Genomic DNA, 15445 nt, shown 5'->3' on the forward strand with positions numbered 1-15445 from the left:
TGTCTAGCAATGATCAACAACCAATTTGACAGAGCTTGAAGAATTCTGAAAATAATAATGGGCAAATACTGTACAATCCAGGTGTGCAAAGCTCTGCCAAAGGTGATTCTAACATGTAATGTCCAAGAAAGGGGTGTGACTACTTCTGAAATTAGATATTTCTGTATGTCAATTTAAATAAATGTAAAAAAATAAAAAAGAATTATAATTATAAGCAATTTTTTTTCACTTTGTCATTGTGGGGTATTGTGTGTAGATGGGTGAGAATAAATTAACTATTTTTATCAATTTTGAATTCAGGCTGTAACACAACAAAATGTGGAATAAGTCGAGGAGTATGAATACTTTCTGAAGGCACTGTAGGTGCCGGTACTCATTTGGTGCCGTACTGTTTACATTTACTGTTTACATTTTAAGTGCAAGAGCTCCACAATACTTTTGAGCTAATATTCTATAAGAGGAACAGGAGCTCAAGCAGTAGAACATTTGAGGTGCCGGTACTCAGCTCCTGCCCAAGTCGAGCACTGATGGTCTCAGATATCGCATTTGGAGGACTTCTTCATCCTCCTCCTTCTGTTACGTATAGTGTGTGTTTGTGTGTGAGCACGTGTGTGTGTGTGTGTACTTACAGTTTGTGTGTCTCTTTACCTTCTCCCTCTCCTCTCGATGTCTCTGTGTGTCCTGCAGTGTGTGTCGGCTGGTGCTGCGTCCCTGCCCTCCATCATGGCACGTATGGAGCGCGGGGGGATGAGTGAGGGGGGGCGCCCCCAGGGCATGGGAATTGTGGCCAGCGGGGTATTCTCCTCGACCACCACCTCTGGCCAGCAGCAATAGCAGCAGGAGATCGCCATGCGGAGCGTGGGCACCCGCACCACCCAGCAGAACAGCCTGCCTCGTGCCCCCCCACCACCCCCCTCCAGTTCCACCCACAGGGGCAGGGGCTTGGAAGATAGGAGTTACAGCATCGAGAGGTCCTCTCAGCAACCTCCGCCCCTGACCCATGCTAAGGGGACTACGGCTGACGAACGAAGCTTTGCCACGGTGGAGCACTCTTCTTCTTACTACGGCAGCGAGCGTCCTCCGCCGCTCTGCGAGAGAGCAGAGCGAGAGAGGCCCCCCGCCCATAACAATGGAAACAGACAAGTCTCCAATGGCAATAGGGGCGTTTCCAATGGGAACCGAGCAGCGGCAGCGGTGGGTAACAGTGAAAGGCAGGTGTCCAATGCAGTGTTTTTGAATGGAGGCGGGCGGCGTGATGGGCGGGACCAGAGGGATGGGCGTGATGGGGGGCGAGAAGTGCCGAGAGGGGCAGTGAGTTTGGACATTTGCGGGAACAACGAGGTCTCACTGAACAATGATCGAAACAGTAGCCAACAACTAGCTCAGTACAAGGAGGCGGGGGCCAGCGCAGCCAAACTGGATAACCATAACAACCCCCCCAACATCCTCCCCATCTCTGGGAAGCTGGAGAAGGTTCAGGTGAGTCCTCTCTCTCTCTCTTTCTCTTTCTCTTTCTCTGTGTGTCCAAATACAGGCTGTAAGTTGAGTATGAGGGTGCATGTTGAAAGTGTGTGTTTATGTATTTGTACAGGAATGTGTATACATGAGTTAGGATGCAGGCAATAAAAAGCTGTCATAAATTGATATAATGTACTTTGTTACCTAGCTGCCTGAGTTATTTCTCCTCTCCCGTCAACTCCTCCATGCATTCTAATAGCATTAGCCTTTACTTAGCTGTTACTGTTCTTTGTTAGTTTTCTGAAAAGGTCTCTCATACTGGACATTTGTTTTTTGTATATCTGCATATAATTTGTGTACCGGTACATTAAAAAACCGCAGTAAATGCTCTTAATCCCCATTTGAAATTCACATTTAGCGTCAGTATGCTTGCTGCTTAATTAATTACACATATAGCAGCATATTCATAATCTCTGTCAACCTAATTGTCAGATAATGTATGTTATACAATCCTAGCTTTATATTTCACCACCAATGCCATTTTCCATCCTCCCCCATCCAGAGCAACGATGGATTGGTCCGCCCCTCTGCCTTCAAGCCTGTAGTGCCCAAGAGCTTTCATTCCATGCAGAATCTGGTGTGCCCCCCCCAGACCGGAGGAGAGGGCCGCAGCGCTGGAGGAGGGGCTGGAGGTGGTGGGGGTCCCAGTGTACCAGGACCCCTCAGAGACACAGACAGCTCTGGCAGCCGGGGTGGAGGTACCAGAGGTGGGGGAGGTGGTGGCAGCAGGGGTGGAGGTCAGGGGAGCCTCTCCGACTCAGGGAGGAACTCTCTAACCAGCCTGCCCACCTACGCTGGCTCCAGCTCGGGCTACGGGCCCCCGCCTGTCCTTGGGCCCCTGAGCGCCTCCACCAGCCACATAAACCGCCTGGGGACCACGGGGGCCCTGGAGAAGTTGGACAAGTCTGGTGGCGTTAGCGGTAATAGTGGATACCAGAACGGACTGAGCACCTCGGATAGTGGTCGCTCCTCCTCTGGGAAGAGCTCCTCGTCCTATCAGAGGCTCAGCCATCTGAGTGACGCCCCCCCGTCCCTCCGCCCCTCGCCCTCCTCCGATGGCGTCATCCAGGACCTGGAGGATCGGCTATGGGAGAGAGAGCAAGAGGTGAGTAGAGACAGAGGGAGAGAGGAAAAGGGAGAAGAAAGAATGGATACTACTGGGGGGTGCAGGAGGAGATTTAATAGATTATATTGTAGAAGAAAGCAACAAACAAATAGTGCCAGTAGTGCAAATTATCACAACTATAGGACAGTGAATAGAGTTATTTTATATAATCACAAGAAATTGTTATTTGAAATTTGAGGAGTTTGCATGACCCATAGAGGGCATAGGTAACTGTACTAGTGATCTTACTGTTGACCTAATACTGTCTATGGTTTAAGAATAACCCGTACATAGCTTATACGTTCCTGTTTTATTATTTTATTATTTATCTGTTATACTATTTTGATATTGAATACTGCACTTTTGGGAAGGGCTTGAAAGTTAAGCATTTCACAGTACTTGTGCATGTGACAAATAAAACTTGAAACTAAAACCGCTGGGAAACTGGTTGGGTGAGTTGATAAACTGGTCAGGTAGGTGTGCCCTAAACTCGCCGAGCGGACAACCGTATTTTTATTAGCTGACGGTCAAGCAGGTAAGACACATTAGGTTTTTGGTCTGAAATAGTAGTGCAAGTTATTCAAGTACTGAGGGCTTGGAGGTAGCGATCTGTGATAGTGGGATGGTACACCTTGGTGGTAGATGGTGAATGAGATGTGTTACACACATACAATACAATGCAAGGAGACATAGTGGAACACCTAAAAATCAATCAATTAATATTCAGCATCCGTTGACATTGCAAATGAGAAGTACAAAGAAATATGAAAGACTAGTGGGGCAGTAACCTCGATGATGGATGGCAGCCATTTTGTGAATTCCCCATCACCTCCTGCAGCTACATGTGAATTACAGATGAGTTACTTCCTTTCTTCCTCTCCCAGGTGCTCCACATGCGCCGTAACCTGGACCAGAGTGAGGCGGCCATCGTCCAGGTGTTTGAGGAGAAGCAGCGCGTATGGGAGCGCCAGATGGACGAGCTGCGGCAGAATTATGCCTCACGCCTGCAGCAGGTAATGGCTCCTTATTTCATAGATTGTGGGGTCGTAGGCTATACCCAATAGCACAATAGCATTTGCCATGGCTGCATGGCAAACACTGAGAAAGGCAAAGAATGAGCGTTAAGGAGTAGTTTAGTAAAACTCTGTGCATAAAATATCCCACTTACCTTATTTCAATAGTACACTCAATATGGCCGCCTCCAGTATACTCATTGTCGAATGTTGATTTGGATCGGGAATCTCCATTCTACCAAATGTATTTCTACCCAGGTGACGCGTCGCGCCCAGCGCTCCCAGAGTGCCTTGCAGGCCCAGATCAGCCGTCTGTCGCAGGACAAGCGACGCCTGCACGAGGAGATGGCTGCGCTGCTGGCCCAGAGAGAGGAGCTGGAGAGGAAGTGCCTGGACTACAGGAAGGAACAGGCTGACATCCTGCCACGCCTGGAGGAGACCAAATGGGAGGTGAGAGAGGGAACCCGGGGTTAAGAGGGTGGTGTGTATGGCTGGGTGTGGGATACTAGAGAGATGAGTGAGGTTTACAAGTTAACTGGGAGGAAGGTAAACTTTAGGGGGCATGACAAGTGAGAGTGAGAATGCGAAAAGGAGTACTGAGAATAAATACTAGATGTCCATGCTAAAAATGACAAAAGGGCAATACTGTCTAAACCAATGGTCAGATGTGTCCTATTTGTTCTGTGCAAATGCTTTTTGATCATTAGCACACAATGCAGCAGTAGCTGTCCTATACTGTAAGTGCACATCCATTACACAGACTCATGCCCTTTACATGGGTGCTTGTTGATCTCTATTTCAACCATGTCCATATCTTTCATCCCCCTCCTCCCCCTCCCTGTCAGGTGTGTCAGAAGGCAGGGGAGATCTCCCTGCTGAAGCAGCAGCTGAGGGAGAGCCAGGCGGAGGTGACCCAGCGGGCGGGGGAGATGGTGGCCCTGCGGGGCCAGCTGAAGGAGGCCAACGCCCAGTTGAGGGACTGGGAAGAGGCCATGTTGGGCCTCAAGGACTCCTACAGCACCAAGAGCCTGGAGCTGGAGCGCTGCGAGGGGGAGCTGCAGAAGACGCTGACCGAGGTAGGGTTGAGGTCTGGAGAGTCAGAGACGGACCTGAAACACTAACTACAACTTGAAGGGTTGTTCTGGTCTGTGCACCACACGTTTTGAGCTCTTGAGTCACTCGCATGCATACAGTACAGATACAGGCATTCAAATACACTTTGAAAGACACAAACAATACTCTCTCTCACACGACACGCATTAAGTAAATTAACCCCCACTTCCTCTCTTTAACTCCTGATTGACTCTCCGGCCTCTCCTCCCTGTGTCTCTCCAGGTCTCTCAGCTGAGGGACAAGCTGGGAATGTTTGAGGCTGAGGTGGTAGGGCTGAAGCGGGCCCTGGGTGAGCTCAGTGTGAGGGATAGGGCTGTCGAGGCTAGTGGTGGAGGGAGCAGGGAAGCATCCAGGACCAGAGTGGGGCTTCCCTCGCCACACAGCCCACCTGAAGGCTCCGCCTTCTCCTACCCGGCCCTGCCTCCACCTCCCGTACCCCCCCCAGATGCCATACTGAGTTTGCAGAGCGATGAGGTTCAGTGCCAGGATGCCCACCATCGCCAGGAGGCTCACATGCGTCAGGAAGCCCACCAGCGTCAGGAGGCTCACTTGCGTCAGGAAGCTCATCAGCGTCAAGAGGCCCAACTGCGGCAGGAAATCCACCAGCAGCGCCAGGAGGCCCACCAGCAGTGGGAGGAGGCAGGGGACCTGCGCCGGCAGCTGGAGCACCTCCAAGGCGAGCTGCGTCTGGAGCGACAGCAGCGTGAGCGACAGGCACTCACCTTCAAGAAGGAGCGCCATGTGTGGATGGACGAGAAGGAGCATGTGCTCAAGTACCAGGCCCAGCTGCAGCTCAGCTATGTGGAGACCCTGCAGAAGAACCAGGCCCTGGAGCTCCGCGTGGGCCAGCTGGGCTCCAAGCTCACCTCCACCAACACCACCCCCTCGCCCACCTCACCACCCCCACTGTCCCCCATCCCCCTGCCTGCCCCCGTCACTCCCCTACCCTCCCTCTCTCTCTCCCCACCTCCCCTTGCTGAGGACAAGAAGCTCCCTCCCGCCCTCCACCAGCTGGCCCCTCCCTGGCCGGTACTCACCCGTCTGGAGAGGATAGAATCCACAGAGATCTAGATTCTATGTGCTCTAGATCCATAGTCCTCCTGAACACTACAGATCAGTTCAATTCAGCTTATACACACTTACAATAATTAAACAGTATCACATATCAATAGCATTCATTTTGTAGTCCTAAATAGTTATACTCACTGCTACACCGGGGCGGTCCTAGGACGCACTGCACTATGGATGGCAGAGAGAGGCATGGAGGACCACTGGGAAAGGGGGAGGAAAAGAACAGTTTACACTGGTATTCAAAGACGCTCTTCAAGCCACCCTGTATGCAGGTTTTACTTCTATTGATCGGCAATCCACTGAACATTTAGGTTGGGGTGAATATTGGGGTCAAGAGTAACACACTATTGGAAAAGCTATTGTTGCATTGTCATTAGCATGAAATTAATATATTATAAAATGAAGACAGTCTGTGGGAGAAAGATTCTCCTCAAGGCAGTCTCTAGAAATGATGTGAAATTTTAAATTTAAATCAAGCCAAATACTACTACTAAACATGTACTACTACAGCTGTCAAATACTGTAAAAGTAGGGATAAAGAAACTACCCTGCAGATTCTGTCTGGGCCTATTTTTAAATTGTCACAATAACTGACAGTGTAAAGACCGAGAATGTATGATATAGAGTTTGACTTTTTTTTTTTAAATAATTAATTTCACCTTTATTTAACCAGGTAGGCCAGTTGAGAACAAGTTCCTGGCCAAGATAAAGCAAAGCAGTGCGACAAAAACAACACCGAGTTACACATGGAATAAACAAACGTACAGTCAATAACACAATAGAAAAATATGTATACACTACGTGCAAAATTAAGTAAGGAGGTAAGGCAATAAATAGGCCAATAGTGGGGAAGTAATTACAATTTAGCAATTTACACTGGAGTGATATATGTGTATATGAGGATGTGCAAGTAGAAATACTGGTATGCAGAAGAGCAGAAAAACATATGGGGATGAGGTAGGTAGTTGGTTGGATGGGCTATTTACAGATGGGCTGTATACAGCTGCAGCGATCGGTAAGCTGCTCTGACAGCTGACGCTTAAAGTTAGTGAGGGAGATATGTCTCCAACTTCAGTGATTTTTGCAATTCGTTCCAGGCATTGGCAGCAGAGAACTGGAACGAAAGGCGGCCAAAGGGGGTGTTGGCTTTGGGGATGACCAGTGAAATATATCTGCTGGAGCGCATGCTACGGGTGGGTGTTGCTGAGATAAGGCGGAGCTTTACCTAGCAAAGACTTATAGATGACCTGGAGCCAGTGGGTTTGGCGACGAATATGTAGCGAGGACCAGCCAACGAGAGCATACAGGTCGCAGTGGTGGGTAGTATATGGGGCTTTGGTGACAAAACGGATGGCACTGTGATAGACTGCATCCAATTTGCTGAGTAGAGTGTTGGAGGCTATTTTGTAAATGACATCGCCGAAGTCAAGGATCCGTAGGATAGTCAGTTTTATGAGGGTATGTTTGGCAGCATGAGTGAAGGAGGCTTTGTTGCGAAATAGGAAGCTGATTCCAGATGTAACTTTGGATTGGAGATGCTTAATGTGAGTCTGGAAGGAGAGTTTACAGTCTAGCCAGACACCTAGGTATTTGTAGAAGTGATGCTAGTCGGGCGGGCGGGTAGCGATCGGTTGAAGAGCATGCATTTCGTTTTACTAGCATTTAAGAGCAGTTGGAGGCCACGGAAGGAGTGTTGTATGGCGTAAAACACCGCTTTATCAACCTCTGTACATAAAGGGTCTTGAAGAACAACATTGAATACTACTGGTGTAAGTGTCAGATTTGCGGCATGACTGTTGGGCATGTGTGGTTACTGTATGCCCTTAACAACTTGGCCAGGGCCAGTTCTTCTGTTTAATTCACATGGTTAACATTAGGAACAAGATATGATTCAGGTAAACAGGGGGAGATCCATCCATACAGCCTCACCCTGTGGCTTTATTGGTGCTATAAGAACACACCAAATCACTAAGGAAACAAACCAAAAGGTTAAGATACAGAAGCTGTTTTAAGGGATGTGAGATGTGTTTTTCAGGAGTGTGTTGCATTGTGTTAAGGGGGGGGGGGGGGGGGGGGGGGCGTTTAATAATGTGCTTGGTTGAGATGGGAAAATGAGGCTTCGGAACGCTAAGGGCCGGGATTGCATGACAGGATCAGTTGTATAAACCAATCAGGGATCTCCAAAGCTTTGATGGGTCAGCAGCTGTGAATGATTGACAGCACATTGTATTTGCTGGGTGTAGAAGGCTTTGTTTCCTCCATCTCCAGTGATGCCGCACATGTAGATTCCTCTGTGCTATCAGTAGCTGCAGTGACTGAGGACAGCCACCTTGTGGCGACAACAACTGACACAAAATGGCTCAATCAATCCCAGGATGACGAATCAGCTGCAAACCTCTTAGCATTTTACTTCGTTTCGAAACTACGTAGGCGACAGCTAAAAGCAGCTTGTAATTTGTTGACGTTCTAGATGCTTTTGGTCTCCATTGATATTTCTTAAAGTGACAAAAAGGGGTGTGTTAGTGATTAATTAATGATTACTTAAACATAAAGGTTGGTCAATGAAGCTGCTTATCTGCGCAAAGTGTATATTTAAGATCACTAGCAGCAGGTGGAAGCTGAGCCAGCAGACTTGATGGTGTTAGATACTAACTGTTAGATACTAACTGTAAGATTCAGACTTTATAGGAAGAGTAATGCATTTTTGGAATGATTCTTTGAGATAATGGAGTGTACTTGTGTGGTGTACTTGTTTGAACAGGTCCCACCCTTATTTGAAAAAACAATGTATATGTCAATATATACTACCTTTATAGATCTCTAGAATATATTTGGCTATATGGGACATTTTACAATATATTAAACTATTCTAAACATTAGTGTGTACAGTATATGTTGACATATATTTTTTCATGGGTCTGGGCAATTTAGAGAATAACTTTGAAGTCAGGGGTGAAAGAAGTGAGGACTTAAAAAAAGAATGAATGTTAAAGAGAGGAAAAGAAAGAGGTAGAGCGAGGGATGGAGGGCCCACACCCTCAGTTTTGGGGCAACATTTGCTGCTATGTACTTTTGTTGTGTCCTGCTGTGTTCTTAGTAGAAACAGAAAGGCAGTGTACTTGGATGTAAATATTATTGTTATTTATTATGTGTACATATATATTCAAATATATCAAGCTTATTACGTGTGAATAATTTAAGAGGATTATTATGAATTAACGAGACAGACATTTCCGCTTTTATTTTTTAAACTATATCAATATAAATATATAAATATATACATATATGAAATCTTTTTAATTTTGATCTACTACATGGTACAGTACAACTAAAGCGATTGTTCAAAAACCAATATGTTCATTTTTTTTTGTGTTTCAACTCTTGTAATGTCTTAAAAGACAAAATGCTATCAAGTTTCTTTTTGTATTTATTTTGTGTTACTGAAAAATGGCTTGAAGAAAACATATCTTAGCAAATATGAATTTAATGATTAAAGATGTGATTAAATAATCTTGAATTACTCCTTTTTTTGCCCACAGGGTGTTCACACATGCTCACTGTGAATAAAGCTCAATACTCAATATCTGACTTTCAATTTTAAACATGTTGAAGTAGTTCTAATCTCTTATTAGAAATACAGTTGGCCAATCGTTGTCAAGTTAGGATAATTGGATACAGTTGGCCAATTACGGCCAATTTCAGTATTAGGATAGTATCATGTAAATTATTGATTGATTGCATGATTTCACATTCATTTGAGCAACTGCATAAGTAGGAAAACCTTGCTTTCCACATCTGCAGCATTCATTTAATATATACTAGGAGAGCGGTCTAGTGCACAGCTACTTCGACAAAGAGTTCGCTTTCGCTGACGCTACTATGTTTGTACCTGCACATCGCCGTAGGTCAGAGCTCATCAGGGACATTACAGACAAGGATGTTTCTGAAATGTCATAAAAAATTATATATATTTTTCCTTGTGTAAGATATTGCTATTATCGGTGAGTTTGCCTTGTTTTGTATATATGGCAAACTGCAACTGGCTAGTATTGTGGAATAAATTAGCTAGCTAATGCAATTTAGCATTCTTAGCTAACGTTAGCTAACAACTGATTCCAAAGTGGCTACCTGGTTAGCTAACATTAGGTACTGAGAACTTCAGGGGAGAGCTCGCCAGTCTACTGTGCTATGTTCTTCTTTGCCACCAATGTTATAGCTTACCCTGCGTTATCAATTGTGTCTAATAATATCCTAACGTTAGTTAGCTATAGTAAACCCAGCTAGCTAGCTATATCCTGAACAAGATTCCACATGGCCCTCGTGTAGGCTGTTCTGTTAGTTAATGTGGATGAAGTAGAAATGTCATCTATAGAATTGAGGCAGCATGCACATTTACATTTTAGGAACAATATATATATATAGTTAAACCAACAACCTAATCATTCCTGCATATTCTCTGCCTTTCAGCTTCTGAGGTGGATGTCTGCGGGATCATTATGCCATGTGGCTAGGCTACGCCATCTCTCCCTAGCCCTCCACAGGCAGTTCCTCAGGGCTCGGCATCTGCACAACGCTTATGGAGAACCTGAAACGGAGGGACTCGATGAGGAGGACAGGAGGGAAGTGGTACTTCCCGGGGGCTACAGGTTACAGTACAACCCCTCCTCTTACTATCGGCCCCAGCATGACCCTGAAGCCTCCCTGAGCAGGTTGGAGATGGAGGAGCAGTGTCAGTCCACCGTCACCTCTGCCTTCAGGCAGCAGAGTAACCGCTACAGTGTCAGCTCCTCACGCCGCCTATCCAGCACCAAGAACACTCTGCTGGACCTGGCCTTCAACAGAGGCACTGGGGCTAAGGCAGAAAGGGCACCCACCTACCGCACAGAACCCCTAACCCCAGACGTCAAAGGCGACCCCCGTGCCTTCCAGACATGCCGCCCAGAGTACTCAGCCATGACCCTTGACCTGTCCCAGCGGCCTGCCCCAGTCCATTCCAAGCAGGCCTTTTTCCTGCTGCACAAAGTGACCGTCCTGAAGGGCAGCATGGACCCTGTGGACGTAACCGGTTTCCTCACCAAGCTTAGCCACCTGCACCCTGACCAGACACCTTTAGTGAGGGGTGACACGCGTTTCATCATGCTGCTCCGCTACTCAGTGGAAAACCTGAGTCACTTCAGCCACTCCCAGCTACTGAAGGTGCTGAGGTCTTTTGTTTGGCTGGGCCTGCCCCCCACTCACAGCATGCTGGGGCTGTATGAGGCTGAGCTGGGCCGCAGGGCCGGGGAGATGGGCCTCCACCAGCTGCTGTTGGCCGCAGACCTGTGGCGCTGCCTGGGGAGGTCTGTGCCTCAGTACCTGCAGTGCCTGTATGACTGCGCCAGCCTGCACTTAGGCCAGGTAGGTGTCCCTGAGATAGTCCAACTTCTGTATGTGATGGGGGAGGGCAGGCACTGCCCCAAAGAGCTAGTTCACCCCTTAGAGCAGATACTGATGCGTCACCTGGACCAGCTGGAGGCAGAGGAGGTAGGTGCTGTGTGCCTGGGCCTGTTCAAGTCCCAGACAGCTCTTTCGGAAGGAGCGGTGAACCGGCTGGTGGACAGAGCCCACTCGGTTGTGTATGAGATGAGTGACTTTGCCATGGTGAACGTGATGAAGCTGCTGCGTTTTAGCTACCTGGACCATCGGGCTTGGCTTGAGGTCATGGCGCATGAGGTGCCTCGCCGCGCCCCCAGCATGGGCGTCCAGGGGCTGATGCATGTGGCACTGGCCTGCTCGTCCCTGCATTACCGCAACGAACGCATCCTCCTGGCTGTTGCTGAGCGCCTGCCGTCGTTAGCGCCACACTGTCGGAGCAAAGACTCAGGCAAGCTGATATGGGCCTTTGGGACCCTAGGTGTCCTGCCCAGCCAGTGCCCTAACTTCTACCCCAGCCTCATTGAGGCCCTCCGGCAGAGAGAGGCTGAGTTCCAGCGCTATCCTGAGCACCTCCTAACAGGGCTCCTCGGCCTGGCTTTCATCTGTCAGCTCCCTGAGGACCTTGTGGCGTTAGCTTTGAGCCCCGAGTTTGTTAGCCTAGCCACCAGGTCCAAACAGCAGGATCTGAAGAAAGACTTGTTCACTCTGGATGGGACGGTGGCGTTGGAGCTGCCTCACTGGACTGGCCCGCGGCTGAGTAGAGAGCTGCGGGAGGAGACAACGGAGATTCTGTGGCGCTTTGCCCAGAAGGACGTGTGTCAGAAGGTTGAGGTCCTGGAGGCAGAGGCCGTGTTACGGGACCTTCTGGGTGGAGAGGAGTTTGTGAGCAAACGAATGATCCTGCCTCACACCCGCTCCATCGACCTGGAGGTGCATTTGAACCCTGTCGGACAGCCGCTACCTGTGACCTCAGCGCAGACATACCCCATTTCCTCCCAGGATTGGAGCACTTTTTCTGGCTCTTCTACTCAGGGCTGGGAGAAGATCAACACAGGAGTCACTCTCACCAAGGACCTTTTGACTCAACTTACCAATGGCAGAAAGACCCCCCTTCCCCCAACCCAAGCTTCTCAGCTGCCCCTCCGAAGGACAGAGCCGGATGAGGGAGGGGGGCTGTTCAGTGTGGGAGTCGACCTGACGGACGGGCTTGTGGGGGCTCTGATCAAACGTAACAACCCAGACCCACTCCCCAGGGACTCCCACAAAGCCTCCATAGCCCCCATCAGACTGGCCATTCAGGTGACGAACAGGAACCACTACTGCTACCGCTCTCCACAGCTGCTGGGGCTGCACGCCATGAAAAGGAGGCAGCTGAAGCTGACTGGATACCAAGTGGTGGAGCTGCCTCACCGTGAGTGGTTCCCTCTGCTGAGGCGAACCCATGCTGAGAAACTGGCCTATATGCACTGCAAGGTTTACGGCACCCTTGACTGACGTGTTCACATGTTGAAGGGCTAGGTGGAGATTAACATTTTAGCTAACACCTATCCAGTGCTTTTAGATCTCTGAACACTGAAGTGGTAGAGGCTAGGAACCCGAAATGAAACCAGGCCCAAGGCTTACCAGGACAGTGTTTTTTTTTTTGTAAGCTTATGGGCAATCCTTGTTGAGAGGCTGTTGAATATAATGTGTCAGATTTTTACCTTGTCAGCTCAGGGATTCGATCCAGCAACCTTTCGGTTACTGGCCAAACACTCTAACCACTAGGTTGCCTGCCACCCCTGATCAGTGTGAGAGGTGTCAAAAATAAATGTTATGACTGCAAGATTTTGAACGGCAGCCAAACATGACTTCTGCATGTTCTTCATGTGTGGGATGGACATTTTTTGTTGCTAGGCCTAAGCTAAATGGTAAAAGAGGATCTATTAAGCGACCATAATGTATGAATACTTTGAATGTACAGTACATATCACTTCCTCACTGTTGACATGTTTGCAGTATTCCATTAAATGTTTTAATGGTCCATTAAAAACCGCTTCAGAGAACTCCTTTTAGTATCTTCTGTGTCATAACTCGGGGTGGTAGGCGATATACAGTTCCTTCGAAAAGTATTCAGACCCCTTGACTTTTTTCACATTTTGTTACGTTACAGCTTTATTCTAAAATTGATTAAATTGTTTTTCCCCCCTCATCAATCTACAAACAATAGCCCAAAGACATTACATTTACAGAAGCATTTAGACCCTATACTCAGTACTTTGTTGAAGCACCTTTGGCAGCGATTACAGCATCAAGTCTTCTTGGGTATGACACTGCAAGCTTGGCACACCTGTATTTGGGGAGTTTCTCCCATTCTTCTCTGCAGATCCTCTCAAGCTCTGTCAGGTTGGATGGGGAGCGTTGCTGCACATCTATTTTCAGGACTCTCCAGAGTAGAGGTCGACCGATTAATCGGAATGGCCGATTTCAAGTTTTCATAACAATCAAAAAAAAAAAATTACACCTTTATTTAATCTTTATTTAACTAGGCAAGTCACTTAAGAACACATTCTTATTTTCAATGACGGCCTAGGAATGTTCTGCCTCGTTTAGGGGCAGAACGACAGATTTTTAACCTTGTCAGCTCGGGGGATCCAATCCTTGCAACCTTACAGTTAACTATTCCAATGCTCTAACACTGATTACATTGCACTCCACGAGGAGCCTGCCTGTGCTGCGAATGCAGTAAGCTAAGGTAAATTGCTAGCTAGCATTAAACTTATCTTATAAAAACAATCAATCAATGACTGTCATTGCTCCAATGTGTACTTAACCATAAACATCAATGCCTTTCTTAAAATCAATACACAAGTATATATTTTTAAACCTGCATATTTAGCTAAAAGAAATCCAGGTTAGCAGGCAATATTAACCAGGTGAAATTGTCATTTCTCTTGCGTTCATTGCACGCAGAGTCAGGGTATATGCAACAGTTTGGGCCGCCTGGCTCTTTGCGAACTAATTTGCCTGAATTTTACGTAATTATGACATAACATTGAAGGTTGTGCAATGTAACAGGAATATTTAGACTCATGGATGCCACCCGTTAGATAAAATACGGAACGGAATAAACGTTTTGTTTTCGAGGTGATAGTTTCCGGATTAGTCAAAGGTATATGGTTTAGAGAGAAATAGTCGACGCGTTATAATTCCTGTAATAACTTGCGGCTGAACTTGAAAGGGGTTCCTTCGTTATTTTACCGTTCATGTCTTCCATAGAGAAGGTCTTGATCTACTTCAAATAAGGTCTGTGTTTCGTGCAGGCTTAAACCACCTCGACATTTTGATACCCGTGTAAATCTCACTAGGATAAGGTAACGTTTGTCAACATTTTCATAAATCCACTCTACAAAAAAAATGATCTTCGCTTATATTTAGCCAATATTGATCAGAGTTACCTTGTCCTATGGATATCTACACAGTTATAAAATTGGCAAGGTGGTGTAAGCCTACACGAAACACAGACCTTATTTTAAGTGAATCTAAAAATATCCTATGGAATAAATGAAGGAACCGCTTTTCAGATTTTGGTTGAAGATGTCATGGGAATTATGACTCGCACTTTGGTCGTCAATTCTTACCATGCCCATTATTAAAATAGGATTTCCTGCATATAGAAATGACAGTTTTTGTTTTCAACATTCATCACAGGTAACTTAAACTCTATTTTTATTCAAACAGTTGAGAGTATTTGTCTCCTAAGCAGACTCTTCAGTATCATTGTCACTTCAGAGCTGTGTGTGTATTTATGTATTATATTAAGTTAAAATAAAAGTGTTCATTGTTCATTCAGTATTGTTGCAATTGTCATTATTACAAAAATGTGTGTGTGTGTATGATATATATATATAAAACTTTTTTTTTTTTTTTAAATATAAATCGGCCGATTAATCGGTATCGGGTTTTTTGCCCTCCAATAATCGGTATCGGTATCGGCGTTGAAAAATCATAATCGGTCGACCTCTACTCCAGAGATGTTTGTTTGGGTTCAAGTCTGGTTTCTGGCTGGGACACTCAAGGACATTCAAAGACTTGCCCCGAAGCCACCCCTGCGTTGTCTTGGCTGTGTGCTTCGGGTCGCTGTCCTGTTGGAAGGTGAACCTTCGCCCCAGTCTGAAGTTTAGCGCACTCTGGAGCAGGTTCATCAAGGATCTCTCTGTACTTTGCTCCG

General features: G+C 46.8%; 2 protein-coding genes across 2 annotated transcripts; both read left to right on the forward strand.

The window, feature by feature from the left end:
- The first annotated feature begins 849 nt into the window (after window positions 1–849).
- LOC120021000 (leucine zipper putative tumor suppressor 3-like) lies at window positions 850–6374 on the forward strand. The gene is made up of 7 exons (XM_038964664.1): window positions 850–1473; window positions 2021–2623; window positions 3508–3636; window positions 3895–4086; window positions 4482–4712; window positions 4972–5663; window positions 5784–6374. Exons 1-7 carry the CDS (start codon window positions 850–852, stop codon window positions 5818–5820), a joined length of 2508 nt encoding a protein of 835 aa, XP_038820592.1. The 3' UTR covers window positions 5821–6374.
- A 3338-nt stretch (window positions 6375–9712) lies between these two features.
- On the forward strand, window positions 9713–13559 carry LOC120021754 (FAST kinase domain-containing protein 5, mitochondrial). Its single transcript, XM_038965599.1, has 2 exons — window positions 9713–9821; window positions 10288–13559. The coding sequence occupies exon 2, from the start codon at window positions 10300–10302 to the stop codon at window positions 12727–12729; it is 2430 nt and encodes an 809-aa protein (XP_038821527.1). The 5' UTR covers window positions 9713–9821; window positions 10288–10299; the 3' UTR covers window positions 12730–13559.
- The last annotated feature ends 1886 nt before the right edge of the window (window positions 13560–15445 follow it).

Source organism: Salvelinus namaycush, chromosome 26 (assembly GCF_016432855.1).
Source record: "Salvelinus namaycush isolate Seneca chromosome 26, SaNama_1.0, whole genome shotgun sequence".
Lineage (NCBI taxonomy): Eukaryota > Metazoa > Chordata > Actinopteri > Salmoniformes > Salmonidae > Salvelinus > Salvelinus namaycush.

Bases quoted from the DNA above. Each gene is read 5' to 3' on its own strand.
- LOC120021000 (XM_038964664.1), top strand. From the start codon at position 850: ATGCGGAGCGTGGGCACCCGCACCACCCAGCAGAACAGCCTGCCTCGT. The intron at 1,474-2,020 runs GTTCAGGTGAGT...TCCCCCATCCAG, and splicing joins TCTCTGGGAAGCTGGAGAAG to AGCAACGATGGATTGGTCCG. The intron at 4,087-4,481 runs GTGAGAGAGGGA...CCTCCCTGTCAG, and splicing joins TGGAGGAGACCAAATGGGAG to GTGTGTCAGAAGGCAGGGGA.
- LOC120021754 (XM_038965599.1), top strand. From the start codon at position 10,300: ATGTCTGCGGGATCATTATGCCATGTGGCTAGGCTACGCCATCTCTCC.